Genomic DNA, 17,811 nt, shown 5'->3' with positions numbered 1-17,811 from the left:
GTTGCCGCCCACAATTAGGGTGGGGCTTCCCACAGCAGTCAAGGTTATCAGGACACTTCCTTGAGTGACAAATTGACACTAAAACCAATCAGAATTAGGTGTCTCCTGTGTCAGAAACACTTGAGGGGAGCTTCTTTTGGGGGAAGGCTACTCCTGAACTAAAGAGAGCATTTTGTTCTACAACCTAAAATAGATTTGATTAACTGAGATCCTTCGGTGTAAATTTTGTTTTATTGACTGATAAATAAAGCACTGTTGGCTAATAGGGAAGCGAGTTAGGTGGGGTTGGGAGAGGAGATGTAGGGAAGGGGAGAGCCGCCACGTGATCCCAGGAAGAAAGGATGCAAAAGGCAGTGTCCTCGGTAAGATAAGTACATATAAAAAATATAGATCAGTAGTTATGGTTAATAATTAAGACTGAGCTAGCAAATAAGAAATCCTAGTCATTGGCCAGCAGCATTGTTGCTAATATAAGACTCTGTGTGTTATTTGGGGGCCCTAAAGTGCCGGCAGAACCCAGGCAGCCGGTGGAAAGAGTTATCGTTACGATTAACTTAAAATGAAGCTAAAACATGTTGTAGGAAGGGATCCCCGTAAATCTGTGGGAAGTCCCTTTACTTGTCCTATGACATCTATTTTTTTATCTTTAACTATAGATAAATCTAACTTTGAAATGTTTTTTAATAGTGATGGTCAGATCTTTGGGGTGGAGCCAGGCGCAGTGCTGCAAAGACCACCAATGTGAACAGCAGAGGGCTACAGCAGCTGTGTTTCTGTTGACTGGGAGACAGCACCGGGGTGGGGACGAGCGGTGGGGGTGGGTTGGGGATGGGGGGCACTAAGCATCAAGAGAGTGTAAGAGGGCTGGTGACCATCTTTGCACTGCCCCCTTTTATATTTTGAGTATATTTTAGAGCCCAGAGAAGGTTTTCAGACTGAGATTTAATTGTGAATGTATGCCCATGATCACTGGTTGATGTCTCCTGCTCCAGTGGATAGTTCCATACTCATTTGTGTGGACACTATCCAGAAAAAGACACAGACTTGGGAGGGGGAAGTGTTGGGGCAGGGGTGCTTGGGGAGCATTTGAGGAGGGGGAAATGGGAGATGAATATGATCACGTTTCCCTTTATATACATATGAAATTCTCAAGAATAAGGAAAAATTAGCATCAAAACCCACAAGACCAAACAAAATGACTTTTTTTAAATCCAATTTTCCATCTAATTTTATGTAAATTTACATAAAAGTTGTGATTAAAAACTTCTCAGCCCCACTTAAAGATTTGTCAAAGTCCTTTCCAGTACAAGTGTGGATGTCTAAATGATAAGGACAAAAAAGAGTGCCAATAACTTGGATTTTAGCTCTGGAAGGTCAATGAGAACCCAAGGAAAGACAGGTGCCTCTAAAAACTCCAGAGTCAGCATTCCTTTAGACGACAGACACCATGGAGACACTAGAGGGTGCACACTAACCAGAATTCCCTGTAAAGGGCAAACCACCAGAACAAAATGTTTCTCAATCTTTAACAAGAATCCAAATAGACAATAATTCTGGAAGATGACGACTGATAGATTACGGTTCACCTCTCAGCCTTGCACAAATTATTGTTTTGAAAGGTTAATTATTAGTCTTGAACACCCAATAGGAAAGAATAATACCAGCATCAAACAGTTCTGATGCTATGAAACATGTGCTACCGGCCCCTTACTAAGGTTTCCAGACTGACTTCATTCTGTCAAGGGGCCTCAGGACCTACAGGAGAGTCATTTAAGTGACTGGTCTCAGCCATTTTTAAAGGGACTTTACTAGATGTTACTAACTAACCCAGTGCCTGTCAAATGCCATGGGGTTACTAATGTTTTTCACCTGTGCAGGGTCAGCATTACTTCCCAGAAAATGACCAAAGTCACTTGCAAGAGAGCCCCATCAGAGCACTAAGCCAACTAAGTACTTAATTTTCCCTTTAAAGGGGACCTGTAGATACGTAAACACAAAGGTCTATGATACAGAGCTTCTGCTTTTAAAATTGTTCTGACAGAAAGTGTCTCAGTTTTAAGTTTCCTTTTACTCTAGGTAAATTCTTTCCAGGATGCTGTCTCAAAACTAATTTTGTCTGGCCCTGAATAAATAAGAAAACAAATTGAGCAAGCCATGAAGAGTAAGCCAATAAGAAACTCTCTTCCATGGCTTCTGCCTGCAGGTTCCTGTCCTGTTTGAGTTCCTGCCCTGACTTCCCTCAGTGATAGACTTGTATGTAGAACTGTAAACTGAAATAAACCCTTTCCCTATGAGTTGGTTTTAGTCATGGTAGTTATTTTTTATCACAGCAATAGAAACCCAAGACACCAAGAGTGTCCAAACCTGTCTGGACACTCTGAGTACTTCTAGCCAGAAGGCCTTTTGGGTTCTTAAAAGAACAAACTTAGTCCTTAGTCACAGACTCAGGAACTGAAAATGTGCAAGTAGAATAAGAACAATAAGATATGCTACTCGAAAAGAGGGGTCATGTGCTGCCAAACAAGGCTTGTGAAAACTGGGCGTGAGAAAAGGCACAGCAGTATGCCTAGCAGTGAAGATGTAAGTAAAATTCTACTTCTTCAGAAGAGAAGAGGCTAAGCAAGAGCCTGTTGTATTACAGCAAGAACTCACTGGCTTGCTTTCCAGAAGGTCCTATGAGGCAACAGACAGATCTAGATATGATCAATCAGTGTGTCCCAACAGCCCATTGGCTCTCTGCACATTGTCTGGGATTTGAACCATGTAGGAGTTAAGGGGAACATTTTGAAGTCAGGGTAAAGGGTAAGTGGAGTATGTTGAGCTTGTGGATGAATGACAGAGCTGTGATGGAGGATTTGGGGAGAATATCTGACAGAGAATTAGACTTTTATTTACTCAGAGCCAGATATGTATTGGGAAGCCACATATAACAAGGATGTGAGGTAGTTCAAGGTTCAAACCTTGGGTGCATTTTCCAGATGAGCTGCTGGGGTTCCTTCCAGCCCAGGAGCATGGTACTTTCTTCTGACTCATAGAAATGAGTCCTATGCTTATCATTTGGTCAAGCATATCCAAATATCTATTAAGACTCTAGTCTCCTAGAGTCACCCAGAACAGGCTAGCATACATATTTGTCTCTTATCTTTGGGTTCCAGAGACATTCATGTAGATAAATATGTAATGAGACCATTGCTACAGGCACCAAGTTTTCAGCTTCCATCACCAGAGACACAGACTAATACATTAATACATAAGATAGCACATAAAAGTTACATTCATAGTACACTCAGGTTATAAAAGGACTGCCAGCACCAGTTTTCTTTAGGGGCCACAAAGATAGCATACTTATTATCTATCAAATCTACATCTATCAAATCTAGACATAATTCAACAAGTTGTCTTGGTTTTTCATGTGCTCCTGATGTTTTTACACCGAGACCTGCCTATCTGGGATCAGATTGTTGATTAAGAGTTTTGTTGTTTTCCAATTCAATTTGCCTTTCTGTTTTTAGTGAAATGGTGTTCAGAAAAGACTGAACTGTGGTGGGCTTGAGATGACATGTTGCTCTTTTAGTTTGCTGTATAGGGCACCAGGTTGTTCCTGTAGACATCTTTTGAAGTTGAGTACTATTGGCAACTGCAGTCTCTGTGTATCAATAAACACACCACACCAAGAGTGTGTGAGCTGACTGCTTGTCTTGGAACCTCTTCCAGATGTTCTTTGTGCACCAAATAGGATGTTAGGTTATTGGTGTGATCATTCTAGTTTTTGGGTTATGAGCTAAATGATATGATTTGACACTCTAAAAATACATAAGAAAACATATCATCAAACCCCACAGAACATTGTGGATAGTTCATTGTTTCTAAAATTTTGAGTTCTAGTGCATTTGAAAACTCAAGTAAACTAGCTTTGTATGACAAAGAAAATGTGAGATAGAAATATTAAAATCTTTTACATTCCTATTCTTGTCTTCCGCACCAATGAATACTTCAAAAAATGTTTTCTATTTAGTTGAATGGAGAATTATAAGTGGGGAAGAAGTCAACAGAGAAAGAAATCAATCTTGCTTTATCATGACCTCAAATAGCTGCTTCCCCCCCACTAAGGACAGTTTTCCTCAGACAGAGATTTTTAAAATTTGACCTTAAAGCAATATAATCATACTATCTGGAGTGAGGATTTATGTTATGTTTACATCTTTTATCTGTTAATGTGAAGAAAAACTGGCTATTATTACCTTTCTAAGCAAAATAGCCAATAAAGATAACATTGTGTTGGTTTAGATAACTCACTTGCAAAGCATAGCAAATGTGTTCCTTGTGTTGTGCTCCAAGGGCTGGAGAAGCTAAGATGGCAGGCTTCAATCTTTGGTGGGCATTTAAACACACACAAATAATGTCTGTTCCCAGTTCCAAAAAAAAAAAAAAAATAACATTGCAGCCCTAACATCTGTGTTTATGTGACACATGCCCTTGTTATGATCAGTTGAACAGAAGGAGATGGGGGGGAGGGGAGGGGAGGGGAACCCACCAAAATCCACCATGGTCTTATCCCCTAAATATCATCTAGAATTGCTGGGTGTTGGTGGCTCATACCTTTAATCCCAGAACTTGGGAGGCAGAGGCAGGCAGATCTCTGTGAGTTCGAGGCCAGCCTGGTCTACAGAACAAGTTCCAAGACAACCTCCAAAGCAATAAAGAGAAACCCTGTCTCAAAAAACCAACCAAACCAACCAACCAACCAGACAAGCAAAACAACAACAACAACAAAAACAAAACAAAACTGCAATTGAGGAGAACAATGTCTTGCCTTGAATCCTATTCTGGCAGTTTGGCAGAATGCAAGACTACCTAGATGGGCAATTGGGTTTAGTCAACCAACAGGGGTCCCTGCTGTTGAGTGCCTGCCAAGAAAGCTGTATGCTTCGCTCTGGTTGCTAGTTCTGCCTTGTCACTCCCTGCTTTTGTTGCTTTCAGGCTTTCCAGTTATGCCAGCTGCAGGATTTCAAGTGCTCTTTACATTCCTTCCTACTACAGTTTATTTCAAATGAAAACCCAGGAATCTGTAGTGGAAACATTGAAAACATGTACACTCTATCTTAAATATTCAATACTTAATAAATACAGGCAAAATATGTTAATAGCTTTTGGCTTTCTTAATTTTCCTTCTGAAAAAATGTACTATTTTAAATAAATCTATTGAGAATTGTATGCATGTATGCAATCTATTTTGATTACATTAACCCTACTCTTCCACCTAGTTTCTCCAGGTTCTAACCTCCTATTCCCCACCTCTTTCCAACATCATATTCTTAGGAGAAAAACCCACTGAATCAATTTGTGCTGCCCATATATCTATAGGTGTTATGCCATCCACTGAAGCATGGTCAACCTACTGGGAACCACATCCCTAAAGAAAACTGACTTTCTCTTTCCTAGCAGTCATTGACTGTCAATAGCTCCTGAGCTAGGGTTGAGGGCTCTGAGCCCTTCCTTATTCCAAGACGTAATGTTAACTGACTTAATCTTGTGTAGGTTTGTGGAGGTAACCACAGCTGGTATGACCTCATTGGTACAATAGCCCTATAATGTCCAGAAGACAGTTTGACTTGCTTTCTTACTGGCCTTTGGCTCTTAGAATCTTTCTATGACCTCTTCCACAGTGTTTTATGAGGCTTGGGGAGATGGCCGCTGCATCAGATCCTGCCTCTATGTTCCTTCCCTGTTTAGAGTTTCTGTCCTGACTTCCTTTGATGATGAACAGTGATATGGAAGTACAAGCCAAATAAACCCTTTCCTCCCCTCAACTTGCTTTTGGTCCTGGTGTTTGATCACAGCAATAGAAATCGTAAGGTAGTGTATGATAATAGATGTTCCACTTGTGGCCGAGGACTCCACAGCTATTATTTTCTGTGCTGTGGCCAGTTGTGAATTTCTGTTTTATTGTCCATTGCACAAAGAAACTACTCTGATGAGGACTGAGGGCTGCACTCATCCATGGGTATAGAGATACGTATTTAGAGAACAGTTTGATACCATGTCAATCTAGCAAGGTTCCCCCTAAACCTATGAGCTTCAGAACAATGGGTTCTTAGATCTACTGAACTAGGGATGTATGTCCTCCTGTGGAGTGGTCCTTATATCTAACAAAAAAGTTGTTGGTTACTTCCATAGTGTTTGTGCATATCTTTCCAGGCTGGTTTTTATTATAGCTAATAGCATCCACAGCTGTATCAGGATATTGATGTTTTCTTTCTCTCTGTAGTATTCATAACACCTTATGAAAGCTAGCCATCATGGAGGAAGCTTCCTGGATAGTGCCAGCTTATTTTTCTCATGTCTGTGACCAAAGTGTGTGGTATATTCAGCAATAGGGTCTTGCCATAAGTTCTGATGGGCACCAGGAGCAATGGCAGTAGCCTGTAAAAATTTGGGGGGGTCTTTGGGATGCCTCTGACCAACAACTCAAGGCAGGTTATTCCACACTTGGCGCTAGGCTTTTTATTTGGCAATCTGTGTTTCCTGAGAGAAACAGCATTATCCTGAGTAGAGCAACAAACTCATATATATCAAATTAGTAGGTTTCCATATGGCTTTTTCAAGCATCTTAGCATTAATTATCCCTTCCCTAGCTCCTCTTCTGTTCTACCTTCCTAATCCCCATTCTCACTAACTCTTCCTCTTCATTATATCCTTTTCCTTTTCATATTATCCTGTATTCTACTGCCCATACTCCACACAATTAATATCTTTCTTCCTACTCCTCAGTGTCCTGAAGTGTTATTCTAAGTTAAACACACAAAACTAAAGATTTAGTGCTGAATTCTACACAAACAGCATTTGTCTTTCTGGGTCTAGGTTACCTCACTCAAGATAAATTTTCCAGTTTTCTTAACATCATTAACTAAACTGTTTTTGAAAGATTTATGCCTTGTTATAACAGGGGCTTAGAAATTGTCTTTGTTTAAGAGGCTCTTCCCATTTGGGTCCATGAAGCAACTGGAAGCAGCATGAAATCCAGACATTTTGTTTCAGCACTGCATTAATCACTTTGACTTTGGGGTTACCTAAGTTATCATCCAAGTACATTCTCAAATGGAAATCAGGGGCTGGAGAGATGGCTTAACAGTTAAGAGAATTCATTGATCTGGCAGAGGACTGAGGTTAGATTCCCAGCATACACATGGCAGCTCATAGCTGGGGGAGGCAAGGAAGTCCTTGTACTCACAGATAAGCACTGAATGTCAAATACACAGGCTTGTCTCTTCAAAGAGAAAGATGTATAATCTGTTTTCTGCCTGAAAGTTGGAAGAGGATGTGATCTTTGTGCTATCTGTGTGGCTGAGACCACACTGAATCCTCCCCCATACCCTTATCATGAGCTAGTCAATCTATAGAATCTTTATGGAAGATGTCACATGCATTTTACAAGGGGTTACGATGTATTCATGTCACTGTGCACATGGGTTGAGTTATTTATCACCAGGAAGCTTTTCACCAAGTTGTGCTGTTCTTAAATATGCCAAAGGAGATGCTATAAGTGATACTACAGAAATACATTATAAAATTACAGATTACTCTGGGTGCTGGTGTTGCACGCCTTTATTCCCAGCATTCAGCAGGCAGAGGCAGATCTCTGTGAGTTCAGGGCCAGCCTGGTCTACAGAGCAAGTTCCAGGACAACCTCCAAAGCAATACAGAGAAACCATGTCTCGAAAAAACCAAAAATAAATAAATAAATAAAAATAGAATTACAGATTACCTAGCAACAGATTGTCACACTTCAAAGAAATGAGAAATCAACAGAGACATATAGGTCTCCTCACTGTTTTTGTTTTTATAAACCTATTATGTTTTGACATTAGGTGATTATCAAAATACAATCTATATTTTTAATGAGTCAATACCTTGATTGTTACATAGTGACTTTTGTTTTCTTCTTAGGAGTTTTACATCAATGTCTCTGTATCTTATGCCATTGTAGGTATCTCTTCTACTTCTGCAGCTGAATTCTCTGTTCTGTTCAGACATGTTTTCCTTGTTGCCTCAGGATCATGCTCTATCCCACATGGGCTTTTGGAGGCTTCAATGCATCTGCTTGGGTCATTTTCCCTTCTTCTTACAATTGTGGAATCTCACCCATCTACTACCATGAAGCCCAATGTCCAGACAGGGTATTGCCATTAGATATGACCTTTCTCAAGCATTATACACCTTCTGGTCTTTATAGCCACACCCAGGTTTCATGCTTTATCTGTCAGGGTTCATACAAATGCTCAGCTTCATCTTGGCTTAAGGTCAGAGAGTTCAAAACTATCTTTACTCTTCCAAGGTTAAAGGCATAAGACCTAAAGGTCTAAGGCTTAGCTACTGTAGGAAGTTTGGTCTTAGGTGTGGATGTCTTATCTAACTAATGAAAGATTTAGTCTAAGGCATGGTTGCTTAATGTTTGGAGAATTAAGGAAGAAAGTCTGTTTCTTCCCTGTATCATGATAAAGAAGTCTTTTATCATTTTCCCCCCTTTGGTTGGGATATTTAAGAATGTTGAAGAATAAACTTGGTACATTCAGTATTCATTGGATTGCCCTTTTGACTCTATTCTGTGTCTCTCTTTTCCTTAGTATCTTTACATGTCGTTTCTCAATCCACACTCCCCCTCTCAGGCATGAACACGGGCTACAGACTGATACCACAAAGATGGGATACTACATTTATCTCCTAACTATACTATGAATTAGGAGCAGAGATGCAATTGGAGGCCAAAGGTAAGTGATTAGCCCATAGATGGGTCTTCTTAGTTTATAACTTAACATTGCTAACCAACTGACATTTTTTTTAAACAAAGGATCTTCAACCAATTGAAAACATGCAAAAGTTTAAAATATGCTAAAATGCATTCTTGGGACAAAGCACCATGAAAGAACAGATATGTCACCATCTTGTCAAGAAAGATGCCTTCACACTTACCCTTGTCCTTGAGCTTTTGTCTGCTTCCAAAGCTCACACTCCAGTATTTGGAGATCAAAGATCAAGCATTGCACCATGCTCCTGCAGGTGGCCTTAAGCAGACCATCCCCCGGCCACTCTGCTGGGTCCCCAGAGGCCACCCTTGTCTAGTACCCAGCACTATCTGGCACCCAGGACACCCACTCAGCAAACCCTGCTTGAGTGGTATCCGGCATCTTTACTCACCTTGGTCCCCCTCCACCTGCACACTCCTCCATCTCTCAGGCTGTCCTCCCTGCATGGACCCACCCGACTCTCCTTTTCAAGTCCCACCTGAAAGTGGGACTTTGAAGTCCTCGAAGCTTTCCTGGACACCTTTTGCTCAATTCCACTCTCTCCAATCATTTGCATACCATACTTAAACCTGTGGGTGAGCCCTTCCCTGTGCTTCCCTTATTCTATGACCACAGACTGCAGAATCCATAGGAAAAGGGAAGGAGGCTCACAGGCTGGGCAGCTGCCCTTTTCCTGTGTCTTTGCTGCCTCTTTTGATATTTTACTTGCATTGAAAAGGCTTGTGTGCAGGAGTATTTACCCCTACCCGAAGTATATAGCATGCTTCACTGCTATCTGCATTGAACTGACAACTGTCTGTTAATTGTTAGTTAATAGCTGTATTCTCATTTAGGTTATTACACTTTTCCTGACTGGCATCCTCTCCTCAGAGAATGTTGAAAAGGATAAGGGGATAAATGGAAGGAAATAAAATGACACAATGTCAGAGGAGGCCCTGCAGAAGTAAGATGGAACCATGGAAGATGAAAGGAGCAGAATTAAATCTCAGATTCTAGGCTGAGTAGGAACACATGTTTGATTGCATCTGTTTTGTTCCTTTTAACCTTCCAGGAACTTAGGTTTATCTTTATTGTATAGATTTTAAGGTAGAAATTTGGGGTTATTAATGACTAAAATACCTGACACAAATCTATCTAGGTGTGTTCTAGAATCTTCCAGGACACAACCATTGCAGATAGTGGCTGAGAGTTTCTCCCATTCCCACCCCCCTTTTCTCCAGGGCCATTTGTTAAGGAGTACACAGATTCCCATGTACCCCTCAAGGTTCTAGGGAGCCTTGTGTGCAAGTATAGGCAGAGAGGAGGCCAGGAGAGTTGGAGCTCTACCAAGGGGGGCAGTCTACTCTTCAGGACTGCTTTTCCTATAAAAGGGAAGTGAAGGCTGCAAGGTTTAGTGGGAAGGTGAGGCATTTCACTTCAGTCTCTCTGGTGAAGTGAACTTTCCAGCAACCCGTTAGTGGGGGAGGAGAGGAATATCTCTTATATATGACATGGGAATAGGAATCTCTGCTTCCTGTCTGGGAGGTGTAAAATGAGGTAATTGATGTCAATCATGTAGTTAGTGCCTACCTGATTGATTAAGCACAATCTCAAATTCATACTTCCTGTGATTGTATGAAAATGCCAGTTCTAGGTTCCATTAGTGTTCTGGAAGGGCCAAGCCTTGCTAATGGAAGGGAAATCATAACAATGCCCAATAAGAGAAAAATGCTACCTCCATGTAAGGTATTGCAATATTTATTTCTATTTCTGTTGAGCTTCATAAAGCAATGGGGTTTTCTCAAAGGCAGGATGTGATACAGAAATTGAGAGTGCAAAGAAAAGCAATACTGAACTCTACGTGACAGGAAATTGCAATGGCTGAAGCCTGAAGTCACAGGTCACAGCAGCTGAGGCACAGCTGCATGTTACCGGGCAAGTGTTGAGGGAAGAAAGCCTGTGGCTGGACCAGGGACTGGCAAAGCTGCTGGTGTCTTGAGGAAGACACTAAGTTGGTCTCTGTGTCAAAGGGAGGCAGTAGGACCTGGGTTGTGCCTATGTCCCTTCTAGAGAACCTGACAACTATTTCCTGACAGCACCCAGGGCCATGCCCCTGCCATTGTCACTGCCATCATTACATCACTGAGTGTTTATGTTCAGTGTCCCCTTGTGCTGCTCCACTAGTGACCCAATCCACTCTGAAGTTTTTTCCCTGGCTTCCTCCCAGCTGACAGGGGGTTCATAGCCCAGATCTCGCTGAGCTTTCTTGTAGGAGAAAGTGTACACGCTATTTGAGAGTGCCACCAAATGGCGGGTAAAGGGAGGCTGGTAATTGTAGATTGGACGCAGCAGGAAGCTCACAGTTTCCAGCAGGAAGGCAAGCCAGTACAGCAGGGGCAGAGGAGGCCTCCAACTGGAATCAGGGCGGAAGCCCCATTTCTTGCTCAAGGCATAATTTAAATCATCATAGCTTTGGTGAGGGGTGTCATCTGAGATGTAGTAGAACTGCCCTTGGATGATTGGTGACTTCTTGGGGTCTTGTAGGCCCCTGGCAGCCAGAATGTGTGCCCAGGCCACATTACTCACATACACTGGGTTAACTGTGGAAAATTTTCCAGTAATATCCAAAATACCATTATTTTGGAGGGCCCTGATCATTGTGTTAGAAGTGAATGGACTTTTCTCCCCATAGATGTACATGGGCCTTAAGGCACAAGTGTGGAAAGTGTCACCATTTTTCAGGGTGGACCCATTGGCTGCCAGCACTGCCTTCTCAGCCATCCTTTTGCTGTATGGGTATGAATGAGACCATGTAGTTTCATGTTGCTCTTCCTCATTGCCATTTAGGATGATGTCCTTGTAGGAGTTGGGCCCCGCAACTTCAACTGTGCTGGTGTAGATGAAGGCTGGCACACAAGCCTGGACACAGGCCTCCAACAGGTTCTGGGTACCTAGTCACAGACAGCACACTGTCAGTGTCAGGAAATAAACCAAGGGATCCACATGATTCTTGTTCATTTCCAGCCTAATCCCAGCATCTTGGTGCATTCTTTGCTGTTCCCTAATCAGCAGGAATAGGGCATGGGCACATGAGCAATATAAAAGGACAGGTGAAATCTGCTGTCTGGGAGCCAAGGTTTCTAGCCTTCCAGCCTTTACAGATCTTTCTTTCCTTCTCTATCTGTGATCTTTGATTCTGGTTCCTACTGTGTACTTTGGCAACATAGCTTTAAGAATGAGGATTTGCTGTTTATGTCATTTAATTATTTTCTATTGAGCCTTCTGGAGAACTGAAAAAGAATGTGTGTCTACTGCTGGTCATTTCTATAAGGGTAGAACACTGCAGACACAATGCAGATCTGCAGATCCTGGAGGAGAGGCAAGGGCATCTTGCCTTGAGGAAGGAAGGAATGTCCTGGGCAAGCAGTTGCTGTTATTATTATAATTCACTCATTTATTAACATTAATATGCACTCTGTAACTTGATTTCCTGGAGAAACAACTTCATTACCTTAAGTTAAATATATTTGCTAATTAAATTTGGACTTTACTTACTAATGGGGGCATGAATAACCATCAATGTGCAATATTTTCTCAATCTGTAACAATATTTTGTAAAATATTGCCTTAATCACTATCTCTGTCATTTCTCATCTCCTGTTGCTAGGAAACACAACAGGCAATTGTTATAGGTGAGAGATAGTCAAGGAGCACCAGAGGCTTTTGACACCTTCCTGCAGGTATGCCTGTGCCACACCAGGGAGGCATATTAGGGATTAGAAAGGGTATTTTTGAGATGTTCCTGGAAATTCTAAATCAGTTTTTTTTTCCTTTTGTAAAGGAGTCTTGGAGTGCCCATATTGGACGTCAACATAAGGAACACAGAGGAGGACTTTGCCGAGGGTGTAATGGTGATAGCAAGAATGATGCTCGATGCCCAGGAGGAGGATGTTACATAGGAATCCCATGCAAACTTACCTGTTTCACCCTAACTTACATTAAAAAGCCATAATACAGAAAGGCCCACCAAGTGAAGGGAATTGCCTATGTCCTCCAGAGGAGATAGATCCACAGTGGGCTGAAAAGCTAGTGTGAAAGACATGAGAAATAATGCCTCCTAGGAAAACAAAATGGGCAGGGAAATGCTGGGTCATTCTTCCCCGTGGGCCTCTGTGGAGAACCTGTGCTGTGGTCTACGCAGGGGACACCTTCCTTTAGATGGGCAGGGTGGTTCTCTTAGAACTACAGTAACACATGCTGTACTGGCTAACACTTGTCAGGTCTGGATCTGGCCTGGGAGGGACGCAGAGTGTAGATGGAAATTAAGGGTTTGGAATTGGAGTCCAGTTGCACTGGCACGGAGAACAGCTTTTCTAGCAGTTGGAACGACAGGAGTGTGACTTTAAATCTTTATTCTCCTACTGTCTCTGGGGTCTTGATCATCTTCCTTCCCCTCTCATCCTGTTTTCCTCACTGAAACTATTCAGACTAGGGGCCAGAGGGATGGAAAAAGTGGTTAAGAGTACTAGCTGCTCTTCCAGAGGATCTGAGTTCTATTCCTAGTACCCACATGGTCACTCACAACTTCTGCAACTCCAGTTCTAGGAGATCTGATGCCCTTTTTACACCCCATGGGCAGCCAGCATACAAATGGTGCTCAGACATGCATGCAGTCATAAACTAAAAATAAAATAAAAATTTAAAGGAATATTGAGACCAACAGCTATGGGCTCTGCTGTCTAAGGGAGGTGAGCAAGCATAGAAGATGTTTCAAAGTACCCACCCACCCCCCAAAAAAACTTGTTTTTCTGTTTTTTTTTTCTTCCCTCTCACTCAGTATCTTCCTGAGTTACTGTACCTTTCAGGTTGATGTCTATCACAGTCTGTCTGGAAATGGTACCCAAGGTGTCAATGGCGGCAGCAGTGTGGATGACAACAGAGATACCCTGGCAGGCTCTCCTCAGGTACTGGGCATCCAGAATGTCTCCCTCCAGCACTGTCACTTTGGTCTTTGTCTGCAGCTCTGAGGAACATAAAGCAGGTCATTGGGAAGCTTTCTGCACGGGATGGAAGTTTCCTGACACAGTATCAGTTCCCTAGGCCTTCAAGGGCAGTCAGAGTGAGGAGATCCCGGGGAGGAGGCCTTTCTACTGAAGGAACAATAAACGCACAGCAGTCAGAATGTAGCGTTAGTAGGGAAGGAGCAAGCAGCCACTTCTATCCCATCTCTTTGTAGAAAATGGACCTGAGCAGTAAGATGTTATTCGTGCTTTGCACATGAAAACAGACTTATGGAAATTCATAGACTCATTAAAGAGACCAGATAGGTGGTGGTAGTCAAATGTAAGAAAGGGGGAATTAGGATTTAATTGATGGAGAATGGGGAATCACTTGTGGATTTGGCCTGAAGGAGAAGCAGAGGCAGAGTCCTGCCATGGGAAGCTGTAACAGAGGTCTCAGGTTGCAAATGTACAGGAATGAAGACATACGAGTAACCCTGGGCAAGCAACAGGATAATCAGATTGTGTCTTCCAGAGTTCCAGTGAGGAGGACTCAGAACAAGGAGACACAAAGATGGAAAATTCAGCCCTTCCCTGATAGGTCCTGGTGCTTTCTGGATCTGAGCTGAGTACAAATGAAGAGCTAGCTCAATTACAAAGAGGAAAAATGAGCCGCTTCGAGAGAACCTAGAATGGGCTCCAATGAAGGGTTTGGTTGAATGTCTGTCAGCATATGGCAGATGAAAGAAGTGAGCACTGAACATAAGCCAGCCTCTTTGAGACCTGCATTGCAGACATGCAGCTAGGGCAGTGGATAAATCAGTGGATACATCCTCATGCGTCTCTGACACCCACAGGATGACAGCAGTAGTCATGCCATCAACTAAATTATCCCACAAAGTGAATATTGTGACACATGCAACCTACACCCATCCCTGACACTGTCCTCATGGCTGAGCCTCTTTTTCTACTTTCCTGCAGGGTTATCAGCAACATGGGAAGATAATGCAGCTGGGGAACTGAACTTTCAATCCAGATTTTGCCCTTGCCCTGGGGACAACAATATCAGCAAACAATTACATGCTGCTTCAACATCTGCAGTCATTTTCTTTGTCAGGATGAAGGACAAAGAGGAATATGGGAATGGCATTGGAGGAATCCAGGAGGGTGGGGGGCATCTGTGGCCCTCCTGGCCCTCACCTGCCTCTGCCCTTTATACTGCCCTGTGTACTTCTGTCTGGTTCTGTCTGCCATCCTCTGTCCCCTCTGTCTTTCTTTCATTCACAGATTCTACTTTCCTTTTAATTCCAACTCCACAGGAGAACGTTAAAGGAACAGCCAGCCAGCTGGCCCCAGGACAAGCAGGAAAGGCAGAAATTTACTACTGAGGTCTCCAACCCCATAACCTTGCTGATTCTGTGCAACAGTAGACAAATCTACAACTGTGCACTTCTACAGATCCATCATAGCACATTAAAAAGAGAACACATGTGAGATTTCCAAGTGGGAAGAAGGGCAGAAGCAGGGAGGTTCAGCAGCTGCCTTCATGACCACCTTTCGTAGATCTGGGACAAGCCAGACTTTAGTCTCCAGCATCTAGGTGATCTGGTGTGTTTTATGCTGTGTTGTCATGATCCTTCCTGGTGAGTGTGAGCATGGGAGAAGCCTTATGCTCCAAGTGCTCCATGTTTGCTAGACAGGAGCCCTGCAGTGCCCAGTCTCGAGGGGAACACTGGAGGATTCCATGGCAAGGGAGGGTGACCCAGGCAGAGGGACAAACATGCCAGGCAGACAGAGGCTAGTGGAAATAGCAAGAAGCTTTATTATAATAGGAAATGGGGGTGGGGAGGAAAGAAAATAGAGGTAAAGACACACAGAGACAAAGAGAGGACAGAAGAGAAGAGGGAGACAGGAAAAGTCCTGTCTGTCCCAGGGGAACAGCAGGAATGAGAGAGAGAAGGAGGGAAAAAGAGTGGGAAAGAGAGCGTAAGTGGACAGGGGTCTTTCTTTTAAAGGGGTCCTTTGCACCTGTGTGCAGACTATGCAACCTTGGAATCCTGGACTTATCCAGATACTGCCTGAGTAAATTCTGCAAGTGACAGGGGCAGGCCAGCAGAATGCCTGAATCCTTACATTCTCTTTCCTGCTCCTCTCTTTCCTGCTCCTCTCTTTCCTGCTCCTCTCTTTCCTGCTCTCTTTTCCCGCTGTTCCCCTGGGGCATACAGGACTTTCCTGTCTCCCTCTTCTCTTCTGTTCTCTCTGTCTCTGTGTCTTTCTATCTGTTTTCTCTTTCCTTCCCCCTTTCCTTTCTAATAAAACCCACTTAAGCTCTGTCTGTTTAAACCTATAATGACTCCCTCTATTAAGGGTATCGATTTTCTTGCTTTCCTCTATTCTTCCCCCAACTCAATCTAGGGAAATGTCCAGAGATCCACAAAGATGACCTCAACTAAGAATCTAAGCAATAGTAGAGAGGCTACCTTAAATGCACTTCCGCTATAATGAGATTGATGACCATCTTAAATGCCATCATAGAGCCTATACCCAGTAGCTGATGGAAGCAGAAGCAGAGATTCAGAGCTAAACACTGAGCTGAACTCCTGGAATCCAGTTGTAGAGAGGGAGGAGTGATGAGCAAAGGGGTTAGGACCATGCTGGGGAAACCCACAGAAATAGCTGACCTGAGCAAGGGGGAGCTCATGGACCCCAGTATGACAGCTGGGGAACCAATATAGGACTGAACCAGGACCCCTGAATGTGGGTGTCAGTTAGGAGCACTGGGCTCTATGGAGCCTCTGGCAGTGGAACCAGTATTTATCTCTAGTGCACTAATGGACTTTGGGAGCCCATTCCCCATGGAGGGATACTCTCTTAGCCTAGATACACAGGGGCAGGGGTGGGGATGGGGTAGGGCTAGGCCCTGCCCCAAATGATGTGACAGACTTTGATGATCCCCCATGAAAGGTCTCACCCTCCCAGGGGAGTGGATGGGGATGGGATGGGGGCATTGGTGGAAGGCATGGAAGGAGGGGAGGGAGAGGGAACTGGGATTGATATATAAAATAAGATTGCTTCTAACAAAAAAAGTCTGTCTGCCTGGCATGTTTGTCCTTCCTTCTGGGTCACCCTTGCCCAACATGGAATCTGCCAAGGTTCCTCTCGAGCTTTATCATAACACAATCAGCATTCCCACAGACAGAACCTCTGGCTTTACTTACTACAGAATTCCTCCCTTGTTTCTGGTCTGAAGACTTTGTCCAGGGCTCTGACCTCCTGCAGCTCTTTCTCCAGCACCAACATGTGGATGATCCTCTGGCCCAGAAACCCTCCTGCCCCAGTCACCAGGCAGCTCCACCCAGGCATGGTCCACACAGGAAGCAGATCACAGTGGGAATAGGTATGATGTAGGTGACCCGTGGAAGGGCTGGAAAAAGAGGCCCAGATAAAAACAGTTTTCTAGTAACCCCGCAGATTCACTCTACCCGATTTTGCCAACTCTCTATGTCCTCACCAACACCAAGGAACAAAAATAAATGTAGTGTTCCAACCTGCTAGACCATTAGAAAGTGAATGAAAGGATCAGGATGACACTGGCCTCATTCCTCTGGACCCGAGTTTTATGCTCTGGTCTCTTGATTCATCATACCTGACTCATGACTTCTTTTCTGTGATCCTTCCACCCCAGTTACTGATAAATGTCATGTCCTTTACTCTTAACACAGGAAGAACAGCCCGTTTCAAGGCTATATTGTGATAAAGACTTTATTTTGTTTGCTTCTTACAGGATTATTGCCAACATATGAAGGACCAGTAGACATAAAATACTAAAGAATTAAAGAAACTGAGGGGCATGGTGGTGCATGTCTTTAATTCCAGCACTCTGCAAGTGGTGGCCATAGTCAGGCTAGTCAGTCTTCATAGTGAGTTCCTGGATAGCCAGAGTTACACAATGAGACCCTGTCTGGAAAAACAAAACAAAATTAACTAGAATTACTAGAAGCAATCGATTTCTAGGTTGCATCTAAGGA

At 43.2% G+C, this 17,811-nt stretch overlaps 1 protein-coding gene and 1 long non-coding RNA gene across 3 annotated transcripts; one reads left to right on the top strand and one right to left on the bottom strand.

Moving 5' to 3' along the window:
- The first annotated feature begins 158 nt into the window (after nucleotides 1-158).
- On the top strand, nucleotides 159-15,661 carry LOC113833199. Its single transcript, XR_003480760.2, has 5 exons — nucleotides 159-362; nucleotides 8,667-8,768; nucleotides 12,451-12,523; nucleotides 12,625-13,747; nucleotides 14,765-15,661. It is a non-coding gene; the product is annotated as an uncharacterized LOC113833199 (long non-coding RNA).
- LOC113830678 (3 beta-hydroxysteroid dehydrogenase/Delta 5-->4-isomerase type 1) lies at nucleotides 10,582-17,185 on the bottom strand. Of its 2 annotated transcripts, XM_027393774.2 has the most exons (3): nucleotides 17,002-17,185; nucleotides 13,642-13,806; nucleotides 10,582-11,734 (listed from the first exon to the last, which is right to left on the bottom strand). In XM_027393774.2, exons 1-3 carry the CDS (start codon nucleotides 17,144-17,146, stop codon nucleotides 10,923-10,925), a joined length of 1,122 nt encoding a protein of 373 aa, XP_027249575.1. In that variant the 5' UTR covers nucleotides 17,147-17,185; the 3' UTR covers nucleotides 10,582-10,922. The 2 variants fall into 2 exon arrangements, with proteins under 2 accessions (XP_027249575.1, XP_035307870.1); XM_035451979.1 differs by lacking the exon at nucleotides 13,642-13,806.
- Between the last annotated feature and the right edge of the window lie 626 nt (nucleotides 17,186-17,811).

The sequence above is a fragment of the Cricetulus griseus genome (assembly GCF_003668045.3).
Source record: "Cricetulus griseus strain 17A/GY chromosome 1 unlocalized genomic scaffold, alternate assembly CriGri-PICRH-1.0 chr1_0, whole genome shotgun sequence".
In the NCBI taxonomy this organism is placed as follows: Eukaryota; Metazoa; Chordata; class Mammalia; order Rodentia; family Cricetidae; genus Cricetulus; species Cricetulus griseus.
The sequence above is the reverse complement of the archived record's forward strand: the minus strand, read 5'-3'. Positions and strand labels throughout refer to the sequence as shown.